Source organism: Pyricularia oryzae, chromosome 3, assembly GCF_000002495.2.
Source record: "Pyricularia oryzae 70-15 chromosome 3, whole genome shotgun sequence".
Lineage (NCBI taxonomy): Eukaryota > Fungi > Ascomycota > Sordariomycetes > Magnaporthales > Pyriculariaceae > Pyricularia > Pyricularia oryzae.
The window spans coordinates 1,046,313-1,072,847 of record NC_017849.1 but is presented as its reverse complement, the minus strand read 5'-3'; the positions used below and the strand labels follow the sequence as shown (position 1 = coordinate 1,072,847).

The following is a 26,535-nucleotide window of genomic DNA, read 5'->3' as shown; positions in this document are numbered from 1 at the left end:
AGAATAACAAACAAGGCTGGCGGCTAGATCAGGTCACGGTGAGTGAGATCTGAGGACTTGGCGACCTCCTCGCTCAATGTTTACCTGGCCTGTCAAATACACGGGTTACATAAGGTACTGCCCCGGCTGCTGCATGCATCATAAGGGGAGAGTTTGGATCATCTACAGTTAGTGAACAAGACATGGATGCTACGCGGTGGTTTACGCTCAAATCACAGGCTTCTTATATAAATATTGACATCAGTACATCAGATAATAGAATCAGCAGCACCTGAGGATGGGCTGCACTCAAGGGCTGCTTTTGCGCCCAAATTGGTCGAAAAGACCGGACAACCAGCTCCGAGAAGAGTCGCGATTCCCATTCAAGTTCGGGAGGGCCGCCGATACTTTTTTTTTTTGGATACTTTCAAGCTCAACATAGTACACCGAAGGAACAAGGTTGACATGTGCCTTGAGCCAGTACCGTATCCCGTATCGATTATTCCCACCGTATTACCCCGCCCAATCGGTTTCTTAGACCTCTGAGGAGAAACGCGTCCGTGTAAGAGCCGCGTGGTTGCCGGATGCAGCAGGTCGCCAAGGGCAACACAACAGGACCCTGCTCAGAACTCTATGTTGGTTGATCCACTCAACCATGTTCGATACGGCGTTTGCCAACTGCGAGTGCAAATGATTTTTTACAGAACAGTAAATCTTTTTAGATTCGGGACAGATCAGCAGCCACTAGCAGCATTGAGACTACCTATCCCCTATTAGATAGCTGCACACCGTTCATCAAAATTACAAAACCCAAACAATGATATATCAATTCTTACCATCACTTGAATTCTTGTTTCTTTGTTATTTGTACCGACTTCTTTTTCTGCATCCCAGGATTTGTTCGAACAAAGGCCACCCAGCTGGCAGTTATCATTTCCGAGGCCCAGAGAGGCTCCCCGCACAAATCTTGTTTGGACTTCACTCTCAACCCATGTCCAAGGGCTAGAAAAATGCCAAGTAACACCCAACACCGCTTCTGCAGTGAGATTCATACCGATCAAATCGAACAAATACCTTGATCTAAAACGTTGTACGAATGCAGTTATTGTGCCCAGGTTCGTCAGGCGCATGATGATCCTCGTACCTGCATAAGGTGCAGGCTTGTCACTTGGCAAGCGTGGGTAAGGTGTGTTTCATTCGGCTCTTAGCGCGCCGGTAGTACTGGCCAATGACGAAGCTGGGACGGCATTCTGTGTTAAAAAAGGGTCTCAGTAGGGACGGGGGATAGCTAGAAAAGACATACAAGATAAATATCCTCTCTCCAACTGAAACGAGAAGCCTCGTAAAGCGACTATACGGAAATGTCGAAGTAGTGAATGAAAACAAAAGAATGACAAGAATCGAAAAGTCTCAAGAAAGCCCGTCCCATGCTGCACTGCCGGATCTTAAGCTTCAGCCTCACACACCAATGCAAACGTAAAAGTCCGGCCACAAGTTTCCACAAGCCGCATCGATCCCCGTGTTCCAAGACCGCAGCTGCTAATAGGTTATGCCGGCCTCGGTATAGATGGACCAGCAGCCGTCTCCAGCCTTGATCTGGTAGAACTTCTGGCAGTTCTCGACGACGCCAGGCATCTGGGGTTCCGGCTTGGTCGGCGCCTCGGCGCCGGGAACATGCACGCACATGTAGTAGCCGGCTAAGAGGTTGGAGCAAGCTGGTGGTGGAATTTTGTCAGAGGGATGAAAACTCGATTGGTGTGGCCTGCTTGCAAAGAAAGAATTGAAAAACTCACTATCATTCACTACCGTGTTCCAGGCATAGAGCTGGGTCATGGTGATTCCGTATTTGGCGGCAACTTCATAGCAGTTATCGCCGCTCTCGAGCTTGTGGAAACCATCACAGTTGGGGGCCAGACCGGGCATGGTGGGGGACGGAGTGGCGGGGGCCGTGGCTGTGGCCGTGGTGGTTGAAGTCTGGAAGGTAGTTGTCTGAGCCATCGCCATGGCTGGGAGGAGCCAAGCGCTGAGGAAGCGAGTGAGCTGCATCTTGTGAAGGTGGCGGGGAGATTGTCAGATGCCGAGATGTGATTCCGGTGCTGGGCAGGAGCTTGCTGACCGGACGATCAAAAGTAGATTACTGATAACAACGTGATTGAGGCTATTTATACATGTTTATTATCGTGCAAATACCATAATCGCATCTGCCGATGGCCTCAATCAGTCCATGGGCTTTGAAAGATTTAGGCAACCAAGCATCGGCGACTCTTACGCCAAGTGGTAATAGACCAAGTGCGTCTGGCACCACCCGTAACATTGGTAGTGCCTTACGCTAGCCCAACACGGTGCGGCTCTGTGATTATGGTAATCAATATTATATGCAGGATACCAACCTAGGAAACCCGCCGGTTTCTATCGCCCCCATCTTTGCCTGATCGGGCTTTGTGTTTTTACCTCGATGAAATCCTGCCACAATGGGCTACATGCTACTCATTTCTCGGCAAAGCTTGGCATCAGCACGACCCCAGGATCTAGACAGGCAGGACAGGCAACCTTCCCCATTCCGCTCCTTCAGTCAATTCTACTGGTTGGTAATTAGCCGCAAATGAGGGAAATCCGACGGCCCCTCATGGCTAAGGTATGATGACTGCAACGTCGGAACCTTCCAATCTCCTCGAGCCTGCGCCAAGAAGGAGCAAAAGTAGTGCCTTCCCGACCTCGCGCCAGTGCAACACAACCAATTCATTCGTGTAAGGCAGAATGCGGCAGCTGTTATCCAAGGCCGACTACCCGCTTGATCTAAGCACCCCCTGGCAATGTCAGCAATATAAATGGCAAGACGGCCCGCCACTACCTTCGCGTCTCCACAACGCTGGACCATGTCAAATCCAGAATTCCAGGCAACCAACGCCTTCGACCGACGGCCTGAGACAGATGAAGGCAAGTACGCCGAGTCAATGAGGCTGAAGACTTCAAGTGTATCAATTCAAAGACGTCAAGTCTATCAGTTCTAGATGTTACTCGGAGCTGCAAGGTGCTTGCCTTCCAAGTCGCATATTTGTACAAGACTTTGCCATCTAGGATATGTGGATAAAAGTGGTTGTATGTCGATCCTTGGTCCGCCGATCCGACGAGTAGTAGTAGTAGTAGTAGTAGTATTATTTAACGCCGGGCTCGGCCCGGCTCATTAGCCGGCCGTTAGCAACCTACCGAGGGGTATCTCGGCGCGCTTTCTATTTTCTCTATTTACACAGCGGAAAACAAGGGCATAGAAGCGAATCGAGCCTGACCGGGTTCGTGCCCGGTCCTGCTTACAGGTTTGTTCACTGACGCGACCCCGTGCCTTCAGGCGCACGGAGGATTCGTCTGACGGCAGTTGACGGCTCTTCATCGAGAGGGGCCTGTGTCCAAACAGCGGAGCTGTCGGTCGTTTGTAGCCATGGAGACGAAGTTCCCAACAAGTGTGGGCTCGACGGCACAGGCGGGTGGTTGTTGTCGATAGCCAGCCGGGTTATCCTTGCCACGGGTAAGCGGGGAGGAGGTGGAGGGAGCAGGATTCGAACCTACGTTACTCAAGTAACAGCCATGGCGCTTAACCACTGCGCCATTCCCCCCGCGCCGATCCGACGAAACTGACTTTACAGAGTTTTTAAGGATATATACATGGATGGGCTGACCGCACGAGCTAGTATACGGTTTTCGTATTGATTTGTATAGCATGCACACCTGGTTGGCAAGCTTGTCCACGGTCTGCCAAGTTACACACTACCAAGCAGTCAAGTTCACAGCATAATCGCACAACTCAGGAGTGGAGACGGGAAACGCCGAAAACTTTCATACAACAGCACCGTGGCTTGGATGCGCGCAGGCCGCTTCGACAAAGTTCTTCAAGCTGGGCGACAGAAGCAAGAGGGACAGTACTAAGAACACGGGCAACGATATATACTCACAACCGAGCGTGGTTAGATATTGAGCCGGTGGCCTGAGGCTATGATGACGGCGGCTATGTGGAATCAAGTTACGAGGAGCACTGTTGGCTACCCACACCTGGCTGTATACCAGACAGGGAAGGGTAGCCAAGGCCTCACCGAGGTCGGTGGACAGGATGAGTAATATGAACCACGTTGTTGAAGGTAAGTTGTGACGCGGAGCTAAGTGCCCGTAGAATATTTTGACAGGAGGGTCTGCCCCAGAGTTGGGAACTTCTGAGTTCTGACAAAGAGCTAGAAGCAACTACCATGCATGTGAAAACTTTTCAAATTCAAATCATCACTGGGGCTTCCTGGTTGGGGGCCAAAGTAAGTAGCGCTAGGTCAACATGCAAGGATCACAAGACTATGCTACCGCAGGTACATGAGGTGGGTACCTAATACCGACAGCGACGGCAAGACCCCTGAACCATCGGCTACTATAGCGGTAAGAGTGAAAATCGCCCCCTCATTGTACAGAAGCTCAATGGTGTGGGCCTTGTGGGTGCTGCCGGCTTTTGGTAATAGTTTTGAACAAGAACAATAATTGTGGTACTTGGGGGTTCCCGCGAACAGTTAAATTAATAAAAGGCCACGCATATATATAGGGCTACAAGGGGTGTTTTTTTTTTGTTTTGTGCCCAATACCGTAGAAGACTACCGCTGTGTGATCTCGTAGCCAGGCTAACTATCCTGGTATCCCTGGGCTGTAATTGATTTGTAAGATACCACAAGCCGAACCAAGACGAAAATCACTAGGCCTGGTGAAGGCAGCGGAATCTGACTAAGGGGTGAAATGATGCATCCCGTTGCTGTCCCCAAAAGCCATCGCGTCATACAGAAGTTTTTCTGAAAGGGGAAACAGTCTCCTAGAACGAGCGTTTGCTTTTGCAACCAGTCTGTGGGCAAATCATACTCGCCGTTGGGTGTGACCGAGAAGCTAGTCTAGTTTGGTTCCCAAAGAACTGTTATTCAGGCTCAGTTCAAGACATACACATATCATCCAATAGCATAATCAGAAGTAGAGACTCCACTTTTGCCTAGAACTGAAACATTAAAGGCAATCGCATATACAGTTTCCCAAGGGGGTGACTGACGACCAGAGCATGGCGGCACCGTAGGGCTATTATTGGCCCTTATAGGCTACCAGCACAAAGTGCAGCCTGGATGGTGTACAGTGTATTTGTGTATTCATCGGCAGTTACTTGCCCATCGGAAAACTCTTCTGCGTCGCATCACTCAAAACTGGCCTGATCGTGGTATGTAGTCTGGGATCACGTCGACTACACTCAGTGGCAACTATGCGCACGAAAAGAAAAGGACAAATTTCCGAATGCCGATTGAAGTACCGCCCGACGGTAGAAAAACGTATTATTTGCCACATCCCGCGCGTGGGTCGACTCAAATAAAGATAGCTAGCGAGAGATGCTGAGCCCCTATTGTCGAGAGGATAAATTGGGAATGTGGACATTTTGGCCCCTATTTCTAAGCTTAGTGATGAGGGCCACAAGACCAAATACGACTTCGTGTTGAGTTGTCACCGAGGCCGTGCTGCGATCCCTTGAGTCGACGCGGAGAAAACCGCGTCCAAGTCGGTCTGTTGATTTGTCAAGGAAGCACTGGGTCCTCGCCGAGTACATTCCATGCGATTGACTCGCATCGCCCTGGCTATGACTATGCAGTCGCACTCGTAGGACAAGGCTACTGCGTCGCGGACCGAATAAACCACCTGCAGTTACGTTACCTGGGGCCCACAACGCACAGCCCCCAAGTAGCATCGTAGGGTTCTGTCGTCTGATAGCTTAAACGTGATAGAAGCGTGGATAACATGGACCCAGCTCAAAGGTGGCCTCTGCGTCGCATCGAAATCTGTTATTGCTACTATGTGTGCGACCTTCTGCTTCTGCTTCCAACACGGAACAAATTTTGAAGGATACACGTCATTACGGCATTCCCTCCGCCGTTGTTCGCCTTCTTAATCCTGACGACAATGTCAAGTTTAAAAAATATGATCATTGATCTACACGTACGTATGACCATGCCTCTCCACGCTTCTCGGCTTGACCGACCGCGTTTCAACTACAGCACTTAGCGAGAGCAGCAGCAGCAAAAATACCTACGCCCGAGGAAGAAAGGGAAAAAGAATCGCATGGGCGACAAGGAGATTCCCTTCTAAATTTGGCAATCCAGCACTGCAATACCACGTCCAGCCCAGCGGGGCGGGGGCGGGTTTATGCAGCCTGGACCCATTCGTCCCAAGTTGCTGGACCTTTTTCATGCGCCCACGAGTCAGGAGAGAGAGAGAAGACTTCTGGGCGTCTCAAAACATGGCATGCGCCAATTGGACGACCTTGTCAGTTTTGCTCGTTTGCCAATCAGAGCAGGGCAGAGTGTTTTCCTCATCGGGTACAGAAACAAAAGAAGAAGAAAAGGGGGATGGCGAAATCGCATTCCCCCTGATTCTTGCCCATTTACTTCTGACCATGGCGGGTTGCTGCCAAGGCGCCAAGATTCACCCCAAATCGTGCAAAGTGAGGCCTGCACGTTTACACGAAGCTCGTCTTTGATAGGAGCGGTATTATTAAGGCCCTCCCCGTGCAGATCATGGGGTCCAGAAGTGCACAGAAGACTCCATAAGTGGGAACCAAGGCACTATACTATAGTAATATAGTAGACCCTACAATAGAGCGCCCAGCCAGGCTGAGCAGACAACCGAGTTCTCGGTTCCAGATTGGCAACTTTAGACTATGTCAACCACAGATGTTTTTTTTTTCTCTTCCTGTTCAGCATCTAAGCGACAGCTAAATTCGGCACGCCGGCTTCGCTTCAAGACATGCTAAATCCAGTTTTTGGCAAAGAGCAAGATGTTGACCTTACGGGGCAGAACTCCGAGATGGGCCGATTGCGCCCCCATGATGCTTCCGTGGGACCCGGCCATCTATCCGCAACTTTGAGGGTGGCGGTTTGTATGGAGCTCGGGGATGTGGGCACGGAGGTGAACTTGGCCCACAACATCGGGAACAAAGTCAACTTTGGGATTGGGAAACCTGTATATATGTAACAAGAGATAGGACTCATCGGCAACAAATGCCGTATAATGCATCTTCATCGCCAAGATCAAGGCTTTGCGTGCCCTGATATAAGACCTTGCAGTAAATACCGCTCTCGAGTTGTTGAACTCAGACATCTCCCGCGTCGGGACATCGCGGGCTGGCAAAATACATTCATTTCTTCATGAGCCAACAGTTGCTCCAGGAATTTTACATTCATTCTTCCAGGTGAACATTCTTTTTTGACTTTTTTTTTCTTCTATTCTTTTCATTTTCTTTCCAGTCGATATGAAGTCCTCGTTCCTCTCTCTTCTGGCCCTCTCAGTCACTGGTGCATACGCCCAAGGCCGTGCCCGTGGCAACAACACGGCGCCGGCCCGTCCTTCTACAAACGCCACCGGATTTGACTACATTGTGGCTGGAGGTGGTGCTGCGGGGATAGTTGTGGCACAGCGCCTGGTGGAGAGCGGAAAGTCAGTCATCCTCCTCGAGCGAGGCGGCGCATCGACCCACAGCACGGGTGGCAATGCCTCGGTCCCATGGAACAGCACCGTCACACCATACGACGTGCCAGCCTTGTTTCTGGCCGCACCGGGCAGCTCGTACTGCACCGACACCGCCGGCAGCGCTGGGTGCGTGCTGGGCGGCGGCACCGTCATCAACGCCATGATGTACGTCCACCCGCAGTCGGCCGACTTCAACGACAAGTTCCCAAAGGGCTGGAAGTGGGACGACGTCAAGGACGCCGCGGCGCGTCTGTATGAGCGCATCCCCGGCACCACAACTCCCTCTGCGGACGGCAAGCGCTACGATCAGGGTGGCTACGACGTGTTGTCTAAGTTTCTTTCGACCGCGGGATTCAGGAGCGTCGATACCGTTGCGAACCCCGACGAAAAGAAAGACGTCTTTACGCAGCCTCCATGGATGGTAAGATTCCTTCCCTCAGGTTGCAAAAATTGCCGAAGTCTACATCCCTGCAGGTCGTTCCGAATCGTGGTCCCTACGAAAGAGTCAAAGCCCAAGAAAGAACATGACACTGACATTTTGACTCGGCTCCCACGCAAACCAGATTAACAAGGGTATCCGGTCCGGTCCTGTCCAGGGCTACCTTTCCTTGACCGCTGGCAAGAAGAACTTCAGGCTGCAGACCAACTGCAAGGTTCTTCGGGCCGTTCGCACCGACTCGACCGTGACAGGCGTCGAGGTAGAAATGGCCGATGGAAAGCGCGAGGTCATTTCTCTGTCGGACCCCAAGACAGGCAAGGTCATCCTTGCCGCGGGCGCCATGTCCACCCCCAAGATCCTCTACGCCAGCGGCATCGGCCAGCCGCAGCAGATCGTCAGCGCAGCCAAGGCCAACGGCGTGCAGCTTCCTGACAGAAAAGCCCTCATCAGCTCGCCCGTCGGCCAGGGCGTCATGGACCACCCGGTGTTTTCGCTCGACCTCAAGATGAAGAACTCGTCCTCGAGCGCCAATCTCGAGTCCATCGACGGCGCCGCGCTGCTCAAGAGCCCGCCCAAGGAGGACATTGATCTCTTCGCCAAGGGGTCGGGTCTGCTGGCGCAGTCGACGCAGCGACTCAACTTTTGGTCCGAGGTCGGCGGCGACGCGGCGGGAGACGGCCAGCGGCGCTTCTTCCAGGGGACCTGCAGCGTCGGCGCAAACGACACGCTCAAGATCAAGGTGTACATGACGCACGGGCTTACCTCGACGGGCGAGCTGACCATCAACGCGACGTCGGGCGCAACCGCCTGGGCCAAGAAGCCGTGGATGAACAGCGACGGCGACAAGAAGGCCGCAGCCGCCTTCTTGGACCGCATCATCGCCATGGTCAAGGCCCCCGAGAGCAACCTTGCGCTGGTCAAGCCCAACGTCACGGGGGCGGAGCTGGCCCAGAGTTTCGTGTCCGGGTCGCACTACGTCGGGTCCGCGCGCATGGGCGAGGACAGCAAGACGGCCGTGGTGGACACCAACACAAAGGTGTACGGGACGGACAACCTCCACGTCGTGGACGCATCGATTCACCCAGACGTGCCGACGGGCAACACCCAGGTCGCTGTCATGATTGTCGCCGAGGGAGCTGCCGAGAAGATCATGAAGATGAACGGGCCGAAGAAAGCCAAAATGCCTCAGCAAGAGGATGCTTTAGGCATATAGGCTAGGATGGAAGGCTGTATCATGCAGTTTTGTTATTTATGTTTTTTTTTCTTGTCTCTTTTCAGTATATACCCAGGGATGTTTTATGGAAATGAAAGTTTTGTGTTTCTATTTTCTTTTTCTATGCTTGTTGTTCCTGCCCCAGTTGAAGTGGGTGGCAGCCAAAATATACCGCTGAGGCACTCATGCTGAGTTGATGCAGGTATTTCGTTTTTCCTTTGTATTCACCTATGAATGGCTAGAACCATTTATGCAACGCTGGGTCGCATTCTGCGCTTGAGCTTTGTTATTGCCGCCACTTCAGTAATGCGTGCTTATAGTTAGAGGTCTGGTTCGTCTCGATTATTTTTTTTTAATTTCCGATCCAAGAACGAACAACTCATGAAAATGCACATCTCTTTCGGCCCAAGCGCAAGAAATCGATCGCTGATGGTGTTCTCTAGAATGAAGCAAATCTTATGCATGAAGCTGTTGCATGAATCTTCGCGAAGAAAATATTTCGGTCAGTCCATCTAGGTTTGCACGACACGTACTTGGCAGGTACTAGTCTAGGTTAGGTAAGTATCTTAGTCAACCGACGATGAAAAAAAACCGCACTATTACGAAAATGTTTCATGTGGGAAATGAGCTACGAATTTTGACCTGGGGGTTAGGACCTGACAAGTTGATCGATGCGAGACGCAGCGTGATTGATTTCCAACTGCCGCTCCTCCCTTGACAGAAGTTCGTCAGCAGTAGCCGCGCGAGTGTTGACAAGACACCCTAGGCAACTTGAGCATCATAGGCGTCAAATCCGGACACCGGAAACTTGACCGTCACTGGCATAAAGGCGAGGCGTCTTCAACTGCTGATGGCGGAGAAAAAAATCAAGTAAATTCAATGCACACGAAAGTAAAATATACAGTGAAAGAAGTATATTGTGCCAAGCAGCGCAGTTCTGGTATGCGTCTCGAGTGTTGCCACTGGACTTCTCGAAGTGAAAAAATATGCGCGTCATCTGCTACACCGGAGAGAAAAACCGGCCTCGGGACTTCTAGAATCGCGTTCGTCTTAAAGATAGACATCGTCGATAAACAAAACGCCAAAACGCCAAGACAGCCTTGATCTGGGCGGCGCTTGTGTGTGCATGCCTTTCCCCATGGCTACCTATGGCTATGGATGACTTTCCTTACGCCCATGGTAGCACGTTCTATTCTTGTGCCTTCTGGCACCCAGTCGCAGCGCCACAGCCTCGACGCAACCGCAACACCCCGGTGTGGGAAACCACTTGTAAGGACTGGATTTTGACCGTTTTTGGCAGCATGACCCCTGTCGGCAAGGTTGGCTTAGCTCTTGACCCCAGAGGCGACGAACTTTATTGACCTTACTTGGCCCCACTGCATTGATGGGCCTTGACACTGATGGAGAATCAATCCAGTTTTGAATACGCCTCCTGATAGGCTTTTGGCGGATTGATCTTTTCCAAGAATATCCTCCCTCGCTTGCTTGACAGCATGTCCCATGGGGGCCGAATGCGTCGCCATGTCCTAATTAAGCTGCCTCATCGGAACCTCGAGTTTTCTTTGCTTTTCCTACTTTCTTCTCTTCTTTGCCTTTTTGTACCATCGCGATCACACAAACAAACAGTACATTCCTTCGGTTTTTTCTCTGCGTTACCTGGGCTCTTGATGAGGCATTGGGTTGACGCTTCCTTTCCTTGAGGTTATTTCGTTCGTTTCCTGTCACCAACATTCAAATCCATGGGTTCGTGCTTGCATCCCATGTGCTGCGCCTTGAAAGTATAAACGGTGGCGGAAGCCACTACAGAAAAGGGAAATAGCACCGGCCTCAAACCCACTCCGCAACCAGTGAGCAGTCGCGGTTCATCCCGCCAAGTCGCCGCGATGCGGTCATCAACAGTAATTATTGGACGCATGCCATCGTCAACGTCGACCACGGCAGCGAGCATCCTGTCGACTTTTCTCTTCGCCGTCATCTTTTCCAGCATAGCCGTGAATGCGCAGTCACAAGCACAGGCGGCACCAGATCAACCATACACCAATGACTTTTCCATGTACCCGCAGTCGGCGCAGCAGTGCCTGCAAAGGTCCGCCAACACCTCGACGTGCACGGGAACCACGCACTCCCAGATCAACGCCTGCCTCTGCCCGGGCACCGACATCAGCAGCTTCCCCGTCCGCGCCGCCATCTGCATCGGCCGTAGCTCTCCTGGCGACCTCTGGGCCGTGTACGCGCTGCTCAAGGCCGACTGCGAAGACTCCAAAACCCCCCTCGCCTTTACGAGGGGACGCTTCATGCAGACTGCCTTCGATGCAAGCACTTCATACACCGGCGGTGGTGACAACAGCGACAATGGATCCCCGGGCGAGTACAAGAACCCAACACCGACAAAAGGGGTGTCACTGTCGGCGGAGGCCAACAGTGGCACGGTGGGCGACATCAACAACAGCAACAACAGCAACAATAACAACAACAACAACAACAACAACAACGCCAGTGGACTGTCAATGATGGCCAAGACGGGCATCATAATATCATGTGTTGTCGTCGGTTCGCTTCTCGGCGCTATAATAACATACTGCCTACTACTACGAAAGAAGAACCCCAACCAGAGCATGCATCCGAGCATGCATGATCCGGAGAAGCGACCCATATTTTCCAGTGCTAGCAGCATGAAGGGGGGCACCAACACACCCCTCTCGAGGGCGTCCACGGTGGCGTCGATGCGCGACTGGCGTATGATGGACCAGAGCACAATGCGGTCCCCTTCTGTGCCAGCCGGAAGCATAAGAGGGACGCCCTACCTCGGGGCACCGTCACCCATGACCCCTCAGGGACAATGGGTACTGGACCCTTCGATGGGCAGGTACGTGCTTGCCGGCGTGCCGCCTCTTCCCACCACAACGATGGTTCCGCGCATTCCCCCGCCTTCGGTACCACCAACCCCTGCGCCGGCCCCCGTCGAGGCCCCCGGCGTCGACGTGCCAGTCGAGATGCCCTCGACTCCCAGCACAGTGACGATGTGCAACTGGGGCACGCAATCCCAGACGAGTACGCAGTTCCTGCATACTGCACACCAACCATACCCCATCCAAACATCGCTCTTCCCCAAAAACGCCCAGAGCAGTCAAGGGAACGGCTCGGCGGGCGCTTCACCCAGCTCATTATACTCTCCAAAGGCGACGCTGCAGCCCCAACAGCAACCCCAGCCGACGGCAGGCGTCCCCAAGCGGCAATACAGCCTGAGAAATATGTTTCATACGAGACAGCCGAGCAAGAACCCATCATATTGGATCTAGGTAGCATGAAGATCCAAAATCAGCGGGGGACGATCGATGATACCATGAAAATAAAATTATAGCACAACAATATTATAGCATCAGGGGGCTGGGCAGCTATTTAAAACACCTCCAAAAAAAATCCAAAAATTACAAAATTACCTAGTTTTTTCGAGACGCTTTACTGCTCCGAGACCAAGTTCGCGGCCACAGTGCTTCGGGGTCTGCGGGACGTACCAGCCATTTAAACTTTGGTGTCGATATCGAGACCCGCACTGGGGGCCAAACATACAGTGCACCAGCTTGGAGCATGGACATCTCTGTACATATTAAATTAATATCCACCATTGGCATATGCCGATCACATCTATTCTTCAATAGACTTTTTTTTTTGTTGTCTTTTCGCATTTTTTTTTATATTGCGCCTGGGGGCCTCGCGGCGTGCGACATGCTTGCTGGTTACATCAAGCCTCCGGTCTAGACCGCGACTAAGAGACCGCCTCTACTATGTACTATAGCTAGGGTGGGACGCCCATGCTGCAAGACGCACATACTGCAACGTCTCGTCACCGGACGAGGAGACGCCACAGCAACAAGAAGAATGTTATTTTTATTTTATTTTTTCACTTTCTATTTTTTTTTCTAATCTAATATCTGGGCTGGCTTGCCCCAATTTGGGAGGTGATAGGAACATGCACTGCATTGCATTTGCATTTCAGGCGTGGTTTATGTGCTTTGGTTAGCTACGATTCGCCCTATAATATTTTTCCAAGACAGTCATCCAAAAAAAACTCAGACAAAAAACCACATGCATCTGCTCGTCCCGAATTTTACTATACATAGCCGAACATCAATCAAACAAAGCACGAATCGACAGCGGCTGCTTTGTTCGCTTAGTGAGCTGTACATGCAAACAAAAAAAACCGAGCACCGGGTACTGTACGCAATACCATCCCGTCCGCACCTCCATCGGCGACAACCCTCCAATTGCAACCCTAGACAACCCCTTTTCTTTTTTTTTTTTTTTTTTTTTTTTTTTTTGCTCTCCTTCTCCTCCCCAACAGAAGCCAAGCCCGCCTTTTCGGAGCTTCAGCCGATCTAAAGTGTTGATCACTGACCACTGTTGATCCTTCTCTTCCACAGGTTCGTTCCCCGCCTTTCTGGTCACTGCAGTTGCGATTAATTAATTTTTGGAATGCTGGCTTGGCTGGGTAGCGTGGAGCACAACTCGCAGCGCTGCAAAGCTGGGCTGAAATGGAACTGGCTTTCATATGACAATTCTTTTTTTTTCTCCTTCATTTACGTTTTTTTTTTCTTTTTTTTTTTTCGTTTTTATCAAAATTGAAGAAACTCAAAAGTGAAAAATAAGAGGGCTGGGGGCGAAACGGAGCTTAAACGTGGGGTTAGCGTCCGCATCTTTGCCTCCACGGCCCACCGAACCCAGCAATCAAAGGGCAACAGGGTCTCTCGGCCTAAACACAGCCGGACTCGGCTTCTTAAACCGAAGAGGCGAGTCAAACCAAGTCGCCAACCAAGTCGCCAACTTTTTGACCAACATCTGTCCAAGTTCCCGCCGAAGGGCTGCGCAAAAGGAGGTTTCTTTTATTTCGAGAAACCGCAATGGCTGCCATGAATAGGCTCCCGCCAGATTGGCAGCGGGTGCTTTCGCCCTGTTATTCTTGTTGCGAAAGGGTCTGGGTAAGTTGTGAACTCGGTCATTTTGCTCGTTCTGCTTACCCCAACCCCAGCTCCATCTCCCCTCAGCGCCCCTCTTTCTCCTCTTGCTCAATTCTCCTGCACGGGTACGCGCAGCAATTATCCATCACCAGTATAGCATGGCCTGTACAATCGCTTCATGGTGAAGCCGCCAGGCAAACATACAGGCCAATGGATGTATCTCTAATTGATTGATCCGTTTCCAATTGACGTCGCGACGTTTGATCTCTCAATCAGAGCTTTGCTTGCCCGCGAACCGCAGAGACGCGATCTAACTGACCAAACCCAGATACCCGAAGAAGCTACATTTGGCGACCAGTGCATCGGACCAATCACGCACGTGCCGTTGCTGCTGGCCGTGGTCGTCGTCTTTTGCCGCTACGGCTTGTATCCGCTCTGGGCTCGGCGACCGGCCTGGCTGCGCGCTTTTGCAAATGAACCAAACGTCTCCAAAACAGCCCCGGACCGGACCCGGAGCAATGGCCACCACCGCAGCTATGCCGCGGTCGCAGCGGCCGGAGAAGACGGGGCTTTCGATGCAAAGCCTACGCATAAGACTTGGACCGTCTACACCAAGTCGCTCTTCGCCATCTCCATCGCCAGCGCTATCGCCAGCGCCCTCGTCGCTGGCTTGTTCGATTTCAGCTTTCCCTATCTGATGCCGATCATTCCATCGTTTTTGACGGCAGCAATCATCGCAATCGACCGCCCCCAAACGACACCGGGTGCAGTCTTCTTGATCAACGCCGGTCTTCTCGTCACTCAGCTCGCCCTTCTGATCGGCGTACCTACGTTGACGACATCATCATCGACTGCCCTGCTACTATTCTTGCTGACAGTTCTCTTTCCCCTGGTCTCGGTTGGCATCGTCCTAGTCATGCCTCTGCGCAACCCATACGCCGCTGGCACAGAAGAGGTGGCAGGAAAGGACGACGTGGCGCCTACGGAAAAGCTTCGCAGCCCCGAGGACAACTTCTCCGTATGGCAGTGGATGACTATCAGCTGGATGGGCAATCTCATACAGCTTGGCTACAACCGCCAGGTCCACCCAGAGGATGTGTGGCGCCTTCCCTTCGAGTTCCAACACAAGCGTCTGCATACTCTCTTTCGCGAGATCAAAGGCACCGTCATTGGTCGCATTCTAGTCGCAAATGCCCCGGACCTTCTCATCACGTCGTCGCTCGGCATACTCGAATCTGCATGCGCCCTCACCCAGGTCGTGCTTCTCAAGCAACTCCTCTCCGCCCTCGGGGCGCAGAACCTCCGCGTGGCTGTCGCATACGCAGCCCTTGCACTACTGGTAAGGCTCATCGCGGCTCAGTCTGCCGTCTTCTCATTATGGTTCAGCCGCAGGTGCTACGAGCGCTCGCGCGGCGAGATGATCACCATGATCTACGAAAAGACGATTCGCCGCAAGGCCTTTACGTTCCCAGGCATCGACGAAGACAATGAGGATGGAGAGGGCAAGGACACGAAACACCAGGAGAAACCCGGCGCTCCGGCTTCCATGGGCAAAATTCTCAACCTGATGCGCAACGACGTTTACGAGGTCGCCCAGCGCTTCTGGGAGTTCCCCGGGCTTTTCACCAAGCCAATGAACTTTGTTCTCAGTCTCGCCCTAATCTGGAACATCCTCGGCCCGTCCAGTCTGCTGGGCATTCTCGTCCTTCTCTTCGCGCAGGTGCTCAACGTCTTTGTCATCAAGGTGCTGCTGAAGTGGGAGAGAGCTCGCAGGGCCGTCACGGATCTCAAACTGCAGATAACGAGTCAGTTCGTCGAGACGATCCGACACCTCAGATGGTACGATTGGCAGGATCGCTGGCTGGGACAGATCTTCGAGACGCGAGCAACGGAGCTGCGCTACCGCGTCGTCAGCAACCTGCTCCAGAAGGCCCTTGGGGCGCTTAATCAACTGGCAGCTTTCGCGTTCCCAGTAGCGGCCTTTTATGCATACACGGTCATTGGTGGCAATACTCTATCGGTGGACGTCGCCTTTCCCGCACTTAACCTGTTCACGATGCTCAACACCAGCCTTCAAGACCTCCCCAACCTAGTGATGGTTCTGTTAAACGCCAGCATTGCAATGGGAAGAATCGAGAGCTTTATGGCAGAACCGGACAAGGAAGATGCAAACTACGACAGTGACAAGCCCTACGGCAAGCAGGAGCTCGAGATCAAGGGTGCCGACTTTTCATGGCCAGGCCAGACGGCCGAAAACCCAGTGTTGCGCGATGTCAACTTGTCGGCCGGTCCGGGACTCACCGTGGTGTGTGGCAAGGTTGGTGCTGGCAAGTCGGCCCTCCTGCAGGCGATACTGGGCGAGCTTGACCAGTACAGCGGCGAGCGCAACGTTCCCGAAGAGATGAAGGCATACTGCGCGCAGACGCCGTGGCTGCAGAGCATGAGCATCCGGGAGAACATCTTGTTCTCGGGAGGGTTCGACGAACGGCGCTATCGACGCACGCTCGACGCCTGTGCACTCCTCCCCGACCTCAAGGAATTCGAGGGCGGCGACCTTTCCATGGTAGGCGAGAACGGCGTAGGCTTGTCTGGTGGTCAAAAGGCCAGGGTTGCTCTCGCCAGGGCGGTGTACAGTAAAGCTAGGATCCTGCTTCTCGACGACCCGATCGCAGCGCTGGACCATCACACTGCCGAGTTTGTCGTCAGGAAGCTCTTCTCCCCGGGCGGGCTGTGCGAGGGCCGCACGGTGGTATTTGTCACGCATCGTGTCGACCTCCTCAAGCCTTGGGCAGACCAGATGTACGAGGTATTTGCCGACAGGCCCTCGTCGCTGGAGTTGCACCAGCCCGAAGAGCTGGAACGGGACACGTCGTTCCATCGGCGCGTGGCGGCGGTGCAAGAGACTCAGGCCGAGGAGGCTGCTACCGAAACGGCCGAGGCTCATGACAATGCCAGTGTGGCGATTCCGGACAAGTTCATCGAAGTCGAGCGGCGCGCCCACGGCGGAGTCATGGCTTCTGTGTACTGGCGTTATGTCAAGGCCGGCAAGTTGTGGCTCTGGGCGCTGCTCATTCTCACATTCATCATTTACAGGCTGTTTAATCTGCTGTACTTCTACTTCCTCAAGGTTTGGGGCGAGGCTTACAAACAGGACCCAGTCGAGCCGAGTCGAAGCATGGCATCCATCATGGCCCACACTTCCTTGAATGCTCAGGGTCTGTCAATGGCGCAGGTATCCGACAGGAGCGGATGGATTGATTTTGACTTTGGACTTCCGGCACCCGAAGAGGACGTCACTCCATGGCTCTTCTGGTTTTTCATGCTCAGCATTGCACAGTTCCTTGCCCAGCTCATGTCTGATCTTACCTTGGTTGCTATCGTCTATGCGGCCGGCAAGAGACTCTTCCAAGACGTGATGTGGCGTGTGTCAGCCGCCACCTTTCGATTTTACGACGTGACCCCCGTTGGAAGGCTTATGAACCGGCTGACTTCGGACATTGGCACTATTGATGGCCAGATCGCGGGGCAGCTGTACATGGTTGCCTTTCACATGGTGGCCTGGTTTTCTTCGGTCGCCGTGATAGCCACCACCACACCCATCTTCCTGGGCCTGGCCTTGGCAATGACTTTGCTGTTTGTTTACATCTTTAGCAGGTTCTTGCCTCTCTCGCAGTCCCTTCGTCGCCTCGAGATGGTCTCGCTGTCACCACTCATGTCCAACTTTGGCACCCTGCTCGAGGGTCTCACCACTGTCCGCGCCTTTCGTGCACAGCCGCACTTTGAACACCGAATCATTGTTACGACGGACGCATTTCAGCAGATGGACCACTTTTATTGGTCTCTGCAATCGTGGCTGACCTACCGCTTCGATACGCTCTCGGCGCTCTCCACATTTGTTTTGACCATCACCGCCATGACCTCGGGCCTGTCATCTGGCGCAGTGGCGTTCGTTCTTGCGGCGGCTGCCACATTTGTTGACACCACACACCTTCTGTGCCGCAAGTATGGTGAGCTGCAGATGATGTTTGTCTCGGTCGAGAGGGTCATTGAGCTACTTGACCTCGAGACGGAGCCGCAGTTCGACAAGCCGATCACGGCACATGGTAGCACATGGCCGGCGGCGAGCGACGATATCGTCTTTGACAATGCCACATTCCGATACGCACCACGCCTCGAGCCCAGTTTGAGGGGTGTGTCATTCCGCATCCCCGCAGGATCCACCGTCGCTGTGACAGGTCGCACCGGATCCGGCAAGAGCACGCTTGCGCTGGCCCTTCTGGGCACCATCCTCCCCGACTCGGTGCTAGCTCAGCTGCACCAGGAGCAAGTGGGCGAAAGCAACGAGGAGACCCCACTACTCGTTCCGACACTCGACAGCTCGGGCGGCAGCGTCTGGATCGGCGACGTCGACATCGGAAGGACGGATAAACACACACTACGGAAGCGCATCTCATTCGTGGCGCAAGACCCGGTGCTCTTCCCAGGCACGCTGCGGGAGAACCTGGACCCGCTGCGCGAGTACGACGATGCCGAGTGCGCGACCGTCCTGGCGAGAGTGATGGGCCCGTCGTCGACTGCGGGGTCCTTTTCGACCAGTACCACGCCATCAGAGCAGCAGCAGCAGGACGCAACGGCATCCTCCTCGGGCACCGCGACGCCGAGCAAGCAGCAGTTCCACCTGGGGACGCGCGTCGACGGCGGCGGCAAGAACCTCAGCCAGGGCCAACGGCAGCTGGTGGGGATCGCGCGGGCGGTGCTGCGCCGGTCCCCGATCGTTATCCTCGACGAGGCCACGGCGAGCATCGACTTTGACACGGCATTTCGGATCCAGGAGGTGCTGCGCGAGGAGCTGCGGCAGAGCACAGTCATTGCCATTGCGCACCGGGCCGAGGCGGTCAAGGATGCTGACTTTAGGATCGAGTTGGAGAAGGGGAGGGTTGTGGTTGCAGAGAGGATTGTGAGGTGAGGGGCGGCTTTTGTGTTATTTGGTTGAGCATGGTTTGGTTATGGCGGACTTTTTTTTCCTTCTAGATTGTCTGGGAGTCGGGTTTCTTCCTCTTGACCAAGCATTGTTTGTCATTCTTGGATAACATTTGTTTGTTTTGGATCGCCTGGTTGTTATATATGTCATATACATAAACCGGTACAAATGCACAAAGAGTAAACTTTAGGGACAAGGTCAGCTTGATGGAGGTTCTGCATCAAGTTCAAGGATTCAGGTTCGACAAGGCGAGCCGTCGGTCGCCGCAGAGGATTAGTATGTTGTAGATTGAAGTGTAGTATACAAAGCATGACAATGTCTGCATCATCATTTGCCCCACCATTCCAACCGGATCTCCAAATTTCCCTTCCTTGGCCTTCACGCCGCTCAAACTACTTGAGATTATTTGTTCAATCACCTTCACGCTGCATCCTTTGGTGGTCTCGTATACCTTTCCAAGGGAGGCCAATCAAGGAATTTCGTAAACCAGACGCCCCATCCTCTCAGATTTTCCCGATACCAGCACCACTCTTCACCACCTTTTCGACCAGCTCCAGGGGCGTCAGCTTGTACTCGTAGGGTGCCTTGGTAAAGTTGCCAACCTGGGTGATGTTGACGGTTCCTTTGCCCCAGTCGTTGGCTGGATCGCGGACAGAGTTGCGTTAGCCATGCCGTTTTCTTTTCCTTTTGCAAGCATACTCAAACCACAACAAACATAACAAAAACTCACCCGCTCCCAAGTTGGCAAACCCATCAAGCTCCTCGTCGCCACACTCGCACGTGTTGGGGCTGTCCATGGGTATGACGAGCCCGTAGGTGCTCAGAGCCTCGCCCATCAGGTCGCCCCTGAAGACGTTGCCCTCGACCAGGACCTGGTTGTCGCTGCGCGAGTGGATGGCCTGGTAGCGAAAGTCCTCGTACAGGTTGTTGTAGACGTGCTGGTGGCCGAAGCGGCCGGCGGGGCCGCGCGTGCCCGAGTTGCGCCAGTGGTTGTGGTGGTACGTGACGTGCAGGTGGCCCGAGTCGAGGTCGCGAAAGGTGGCGTCGTTGCCGACCAGCGACGACTTCCAGTGGTCGTGCAGGTAGTTCCACGACACGGTTATCCAGTCCGAGGCGCGGATTATGTCGATTTGGCCGTCCTGTTGTGGAGGGGGTTAGCGATGTTGATTACTTCGGCATTTGGACCTTTGTTTTTCCCCATCTCTCTCTCGGCACCGAAAGACTTGCATATTTATCCGGCCCGCCGTCCAAATCACTCTCAAACTCGTTGTGGTCCACCCAGACCCTGGTCGAGTTCCGAATGGTGATGGAGTCGTTGTCCAGCACAAACGAGATGCGGAGGTTCTGCAGCACGACGTTGTCGCCATTGTAGACGTCGAGCCCGGCGCCCGTGATGTGCGCCGACGCGTCCGCGTGGCCCACGACCGACTTGTTGGACCCGACCTTGAGGCGCGACGGCAGCACGATGCGGCCCTGCACCACCACGACGCGCGGCTCCGTCCCCGCCACCGCCGACTGCAGCGCCGCGGCCGTCGTCACCGTCACCGTCGGGCCCGACCCGCCCCCCGTCGTGCGTCCCAGCGGGTTCGTGTGCGCGAAGCCCTCCAGGCCCCAGGTCGCGTAGCAGGAGGCTGGGTTCGGGGGCGCGGCGGCGACGGGGGAGGCGTTGAGGGTCGTGCTGGCCCAGGCGGCGAGCGAGAGGGTGCGGTGCGCGAGCTTCATGGTCGAGATCGGGGGCTGGGGCTTGGGCAAGCTGGGGAAGAAGCGGCTGTAGTTGTTGCCGTTTTTGGGGGGTTGCGTAGGAAGAGTTGGAAAGGGGCCTTTCTCGTGTAAACCGCCTCTACCTCCAGTGCGGATGGAAGAAAGAGAGCGGAAAGCAAGACATATCTATAGAATTGCTGCCTTGAGTGTTCTCTCGAGGGAACATGGTTGTGCTAAAAGGGAAATCCGGAGACAGTGTCTTCAGCCAGAGGGCAAAATAACCAAGCGATGGGGGCTGTTCGTTTGCCTGGACAGGGATTCTCCAACACGCATTATTCAACCCCCCCTTCACCTAATGTAGCAGTTCCCCTTTTACCCCAGAGTTGCCGCTGCAGCTTCAACTGGTGGAAGTTTTTCTGGCTGATTTATTCCGCTGGAACCGAAGCAGCATGCGTGGCTGGTTTCACTGCCGACAGGTGACGATCGCCTTATTTCCGGTATGGTGGTTGGTGGGTTGAATGCACAGATTGTGCTTCCCAAATGCTCCGCGGTATTACAGTAGTCTAGGTCTAGATCTAGTCGTACAAATGCAAAGGACTGAGGAGAACGTGGTGCTTTCTTTGTTTGCAAACGTCTATTAAACATTTAAAATTTTGATATTACGCTCAGAGTGGACGCTCCTGCGCCACAACCGTGGCAGGCGACTCCTTCTTCCCCGGAACTCCCAGTCCAAGATCCCCCATATCTCCCAACTCCACATCTCGTTCCCTCTCGTCCTGCCTCTCCCCAATCAACTCTATATCCGATATGTTCAGCACCTGCTGCAGGCTTCTGCCTCTGGAGTGGTGCGAGTAAGTGTTCGGTCTCGTGTTGCAGGTGCTGGTCGTTCCCGCCTTGCTGTGTGCTGTAGATGGTGCCACCGAGTGCCGACGTTCTCCCATGCTCTCCCGTATCTTGGGTATGATGAGCTGCGTGAAGAGGATGCGCATCGCCGGCATGCACGCCACCATGATCCCGACGCTGTTCTCAATGTTGGACCATAACGCAGTCCAGAAGCCTCGGGCTGTGGTTGGTGCAAGGAACATTCCAGGCAAAGGTTGTCAGAAGAGTGGACATGTTGGACATGTAGCTGTTGCAGCCTGTGAGGGTGTTGAGGGGGGCACATACTGCTGATACTTCGGGGTCGAGTCCCATCCACGAGTGCGTTGATTCGTAGCGCGCACACAATCGTCAAACTATGTGGGTCACGAGGGCATTGTTAGCATCTTTTGTTTTTTCTTCTTTTTTTGTCCACATTCAATGCCCATTGACGACGGTATAACCCGCGAAAAGGAGTCCTCGTTTCAAAAGGCTTCAAACAGCTCTCTACTCACAATATGCCCACGCCAAACATGAGCACGGCGCCCACCTTCTTCTTCTTCTCGAGGTTCAGGGCAGCGATTTGGTTGATGGGAAGAACCAGTATCCAGACGTCGAGGCTGAGGTGGATCCCGGCATGCGCCAGAGCCACGGCCTTCTTGTCGACGCAGGACCCTTCGTGTTCCCCGTCCCACCCCAGCCAGTAGAAGCTCATGGGCTGACACTGTCCAAACCAAGCACCAAGCATGGCGAGCGTGAAGAAGAGGTTGAAAATCTGCGTCCCCCACAGGACGCGGCGGAAATTCTTGTTGGGGAAGACGCGCAGCAGACCGAACAGGATGGATGCTTTGATCAGGGCCATGTTGACAAAGTAGCGGACGCCATAGATGAAGGAGATCTGCGAGGATTTTTCGTAATTGCTGCCGCGTTAAGATTTGACCCTTGCTGCAGGACTGTTGGGAAGGTGCGCCTCAAGCACTTACGAAGAGAAACCTGTTGATTTGCGCGGGGGAAAGCGCCCATATATCGGTCCCGGTCATGCCCCACAGCATTCCTGGGTATGCAGTCAGTCAGTGTTCTGAATGGGTGCCAAATTCATCAAGTTCTAGGTCTAGTCAACAAGTCACAAGGCGGCATGTAACCACGTACCGGCAAGACTGGTTGCCATGTGGATAATCTACATCAGCGACTAGTTAGCCAGACAGATTCTCGCAAGCAAGGAAAAAAAAGTTGCAAGCCCAGAATACAGTGCGTTGGTTTGGGACCTCACGAATACGATTACGATGGTGGTATCATCCCACCACCAAGTTGAGATTCCTGCAATCTTGGTGGCCATCCTGGCGGATATGAATATGACGGTCAGTGTGGTGAATGTGGCATAGAACTCGATGGATATGTCCACTGTCGAGACTGGCTCGACCCCGCATGCCGTTGCGGTGATGTTGATGGCTGCAAAGTTGTCTCTCACGGAACACTTGAGTGTGAGGCAGTCATAAACCGCCCTTCTGAGGTCGTGGTTCTTGCAGATGCAGTGTTTGTCCAGGGTGGTGCTGGGACAGGTTGAGGCGGGAAGTTCCTCCACCAGACATCGGAGCTGAACGTGATGGTGGGTTCGGTGCTGCTGTCAGCGCAATTGAGCCATGAGATGCCGGGTGCTTTTTTTTTACTTTTCCTGGCGAGGCAAGTGAAAGAAAACAACAGCTGAGGTTTGACATACCGCACACTTTGGTATCTTGGTCACGGTGGTGATGTTCCCCACAGTCGTCGCCGCCGCCAACGTCGCTGCAACCAGCAACCCCAGAAGTTGGATCTGCAATCTCCTGAGCAGCATTTCACTGACGGGGAGCGGCGCACTCTGGATGATGTTGGACGCGACCCCATGCGCATAACCCTAGGGAAAGCCTCGATGCTTGCGGATTAGACCCGTTGTCTTGAAGGGTGAAAAAGATGAAGAAAAAAAAACGAACACAAGGTCGACAACCAGCCTACAGTTCAGTAAAGATCATCCAGTTCAAAAACCATCAAGACCGCTTGTTAGCTCCCGCCCGAGGAATGAACTGGGCCCTTTTCTTCTCATTGGATATTGTCGTCATATCGTCAAACAATGGTCCCTGCTTGCACCTTGACAGGTGCCCAACCTGCGTTAGTCGCCATTCGGCGTGGGTGAGGCGCTTTGAATTCGGCGCCGGCTCGGGCTGGTGTGAAGTTTATGCAACGTTTTTTCACCAACCACAAGCCGCAATTGACCACCCAACAGCCTCCCCGGTTTCAGAATGACAAACAAGTCCCCGCGTTCTTTTTTGTGTGTCAAAAAGATGAGACAATGCAGAATTGACAAACGTTCCCCCACCTAGAGGTTAGGTTGGTTTGCGGCTTGGCTCAGCCACCACCACACCACACTCCCCCCCGCGCAAACGGCGCAGCCATACCAAGGTACCAACAAGCCAACCAGGCGGCTTTGCGACGCTGGATAACAGCTCTAGCTTGCCTATTTCGCTACCTAGGTAGGGAAAGGACCGACAAGACACCCAAAGGGCTTGTCTAGAACGTCACTTTTTCGGCAATGATCTTCTACACGATCCAGCTAGACATTGCCCTGGCACAACTTGCCACGTTTTTTTTCTTTCTTTTTGCCTTGACAATCGGGCAAGCATGGAAAGCATGGCTGGGGCGTGATACTTTCTCTTGCCTCCTTGAGCCCAGGCACAATGAGTTGCTTGGCATGCAAAAGAACAAAGGAACAAATGACGCACGTGTTTGGGCCTCACATTGGCTTCCGGTGCTTCCTCGCTCGCCCTTGATATCGCCGGTCTTTCTCAAGTGATTTCACGGGCACTTTTCAGGGGTCCATCGGGGAGGTCGATGTCGGTCAGGATATTTTGCGTCTCTCTACTATTGACAGCCTGCCACATACAGCACGTCTGTCGGAAACCGTGGACGATGTTGGTCATCTTGGAGCTATGGCCGGCAACTATCGAAGCGCTCTTGTCAGTTCCTGCCGATGCTCAGTTGTACCTGACTCGATAACAAAAAAAAAGCGTCTTTAACCATGGCGCTTGGTGCCTGCGGCTGACCATTCCAGCGGCCCCCTGTGCTGATCAAGCGAGACCGTTTTCACCACCGCTGCCTACACACGCGACTAGCAATAAGAGATCTGCATTCCGGGCGAAAAAGTTTACTTGTTTTGTGACAGTCGCTGCCCAGAGAAACCCCCTGAGCTACCTGCAGCTGAATATTGGGAAGGGAGGCTGCTGATGATACAGGCCGAGACTTTATGTTCAGCGCATATCTGATTCGACTCCGTTGGTACCAACATGACAACGTCGTTCCCTCTTCAAGCCTCCGCCACATCCCTCAACTCTGGTCCCACCATGCCACGTTTTATGGTTATTGTCGAGCTTAAAGCCTCGTGACAAGAAAACTACGGTTTTAGCCCAAGCCCAGCGGAGACAAACCAAGGAACCGGGAGCAAGCGACACCTCTAGATTGATATGGCTTGTCTATCAGAGGCATCTTCAGAGAGTGCTCTTCATGCCAAGCTTTCTTGTTGTCGATCCACCTGGAGTGGTGACCCTCGTACAGACTTGGCAGGATCAATGGCTGGTAATGACAGCGGTCCGTTATCTGCGAGTCTAGAGAAGATGCCAATTCTATAAATGCTGTATTAAAATGCTGCAAACAACAGTCTTGGCCCAGATGGCGTTGTTGTTGTTGTTGTTGTTGTTGTTTTTTTTTCCTTTTTTTGTTTTTTTTTGGCATGAAAGCCATCCTCTCTCAAGATCCCATAAGACCTTCAACTTATCATGTACAATCAACAGTTAAATCTGTCGAAAATCAGCCCCGCAGGTTACATTCGCGTATAAGAACTGAATTTTTCAAGCAGGACGCCTTATTTTTAAGTATTGTAGGGATAACCTTTGACGCTATTCCCAGCCCTTTCCATAGCAGGGCAAAGCGGGAAAGCCCGCCCAAAATGGCGGAGATTCTGGCAGGTTTACCAGCAGATGCCCAAATTCCACCCGTCGGTTCCCAGAGTCGCACGTATTAACATTAGGGGCCGCCGAAGCGACCAAAGCGACTAAACTGACCGAGGCGAGCGGAACACTGGGAGGCCCATCGTGAACAATAGCCAAAAACATTCAATGCCCGACTCCAAAACCCTCGCGGCTGGGGTTGGAACTCCTTATTCTCGTGCACTTCGTAATTTTTGGTTCCCGGCATGACCTTCCACCACCTCTTGATGCTCCTCCAACGTATCGGAATCTTCTTTGCCACGTCCGTCGCTCTGTGGTTGATGTCGTAAAAGTCGTTGTGCGGATACCTTGCGACGTATTTGACAAAAGCGCTAGTGAACCTGCTGTCGTCCTCGTCGACTTCGTAAATGTAAACCGTCTCGTCGGGATACAGCCGTCGGTAGTCGCCCATCATCGAGTTGGGCGTATATCCCAACCTGACTCGCTGGTCGGTCATTTCCGCCGCAGCTTTGGGCGTCAGGCCTTTGTGACGTCGAATGAAATCCGGATCGGCAGTGGTGCCTACAGGAGTGCCAGGCCACTCTCTGGGTATAGAAGCCGTGGCATTGTCTAGAAACAAAAAAATGACAAAGCAGGCCAAGACGAAAGAAACACGAAACATGGTCAAAAGAGCGACAAGATCTGAGGCCAAGGTGAGCCGAAAAAAAAGGAATGTGAAAAATCAATTGATAGGATCTGACGTGACCGAGGCTCTGCTATTTAAAAAAACGAAAAACGAAATGACTTGGGTTCTTATCTAGTCAGCTAGCCATCGCAATTTCTATTTTTACCAGGATTTCCCAATACGACGGTGCGCAGATCCCAGGGTCCTCTCCGTCCTTTCCGGTCGGCAATGAGATTCTTTTCCACCAAAG

General features: G+C 53.2%; 8 protein-coding genes and 1 pseudogene across 9 annotated transcripts; 4 read left to right on the top strand and 5 right to left on the bottom strand.

Moving 5' to 3' along the window:
* Positions 1-662: 662 nt before the first annotated feature.
* Positions 663-2,238, bottom strand: MGG_07571 (LysM domain-containing protein). The gene is made up of 2 exons (XM_003711438.1): positions 1,773-2,238; positions 663-1,694 (listed from the first exon to the last, which is right to left on the bottom strand). Exons 1-2 carry the CDS (start codon positions 2,023-2,025, stop codon positions 1,519-1,521), a joined length of 429 nt encoding a protein of 142 aa, XP_003711486.1. The 5' UTR covers positions 2,026-2,238; the 3' UTR covers positions 663-1,518.
* A 617-nt stretch (positions 2,239-2,855) lies between these two features.
* Positions 2,856-4,469, top strand: MGG_16657 (uncharacterized protein; the record flags this gene model as incomplete). The annotated part of the gene is made up of 7 exons (XM_003711437.1): positions 2,856-2,952; positions 3,058-3,078; positions 3,326-3,502; positions 3,822-3,937; positions 3,995-4,109; positions 4,198-4,274; positions 4,425-4,469. 7 exons carry the CDS (start codon positions 2,856-2,858, stop codon positions 4,467-4,469), a joined length of 648 nt encoding a protein of 215 aa, XP_003711485.1.
* On the bottom strand, positions 3,519-3,590 carry MGG_20126 (annotated as a pseudogene). Its single transcript has one exon. The product of its transcript is annotated as a tRNA-OTHER (tRNA).
* Positions 4,470-7,282: 2,813 nt separating the features above from the next.
* On the top strand, positions 7,283-9,244 carry MGG_07569 (cellobiose dehydrogenase; the record flags this gene model as incomplete). The annotated part of the gene is made up of 2 exons (XM_003711436.1): positions 7,283-7,921; positions 8,064-9,244. 2 exons carry the CDS (start codon positions 7,283-7,285, stop codon positions 9,150-9,152), a joined length of 1,728 nt encoding a protein of 575 aa, XP_003711484.1. The 3' UTR covers positions 9,153-9,244.
* A 1,638-nt stretch (positions 9,245-10,882) lies between these two features.
* Positions 10,883-12,604, top strand: MGG_07568 (uncharacterized protein). The gene has a single exon (XM_003711435.1). It carries the CDS (start codon positions 11,036-11,038, stop codon positions 12,449-12,451), a length of 1,416 nt encoding a protein of 471 aa, XP_003711483.1. The 5' UTR covers positions 10,883-11,035; the 3' UTR covers positions 12,452-12,604.
* A 1,339-nt stretch (positions 12,605-13,943) lies between these two features.
* Positions 13,944-19,282, top strand: MGG_07567 (multidrug resistance-associated protein 6). Its single transcript, XM_003711434.1, has 2 exons — positions 13,944-14,128; positions 14,436-19,282. The coding sequence occupies exons 1-2, from the start codon at positions 14,051-14,053 to the stop codon at positions 19,071-19,073; spliced, it is 4,716 nt and encodes a 1,571-aa protein (XP_003711482.1). The 5' UTR covers positions 13,944-14,050; the 3' UTR covers positions 19,074-19,282.
* Positions 19,283-19,591: 309 nt separating this feature from the next.
* MGG_07566 (uncharacterized protein) lies at positions 19,592-20,810 on the bottom strand (the record flags this gene model as incomplete). Its single annotated transcript, XM_003711433.1, has 3 exons — positions 19,592-19,728; positions 19,819-20,227; positions 20,304-20,810. The coding sequence occupies 3 exons, from the start codon at positions 20,808-20,810 to the stop codon at positions 19,592-19,594; spliced, it is 1,053 nt and encodes a 350-aa protein (XP_003711481.1).
* Positions 20,811-21,454: 644 nt separating this feature from the next.
* MGG_07565 (uncharacterized protein) lies at positions 21,455-23,478 on the bottom strand (the record flags this gene model as incomplete). The annotated part of the gene is made up of 5 exons (XM_003711432.1): positions 21,455-21,852; positions 21,957-22,024; positions 22,163-22,545; positions 22,918-23,241; positions 23,365-23,478. 5 exons carry the CDS (start codon positions 23,476-23,478, stop codon positions 21,455-21,457), a joined length of 1,287 nt encoding a protein of 428 aa, XP_003711480.1.
* Positions 23,479-25,697: 2,219 nt separating this feature from the next.
* Positions 25,698-26,117, bottom strand: MGG_13420 (uncharacterized protein; the record flags this gene model as incomplete). Its single annotated transcript, XM_003711431.1, has 1 exon — positions 25,698-26,117. One exon carries the CDS (start codon positions 26,115-26,117, stop codon positions 25,698-25,700), a length of 420 nt encoding a protein of 139 aa, XP_003711479.1.
* Positions 26,118-26,535: the final 418 nt, after the last annotated feature.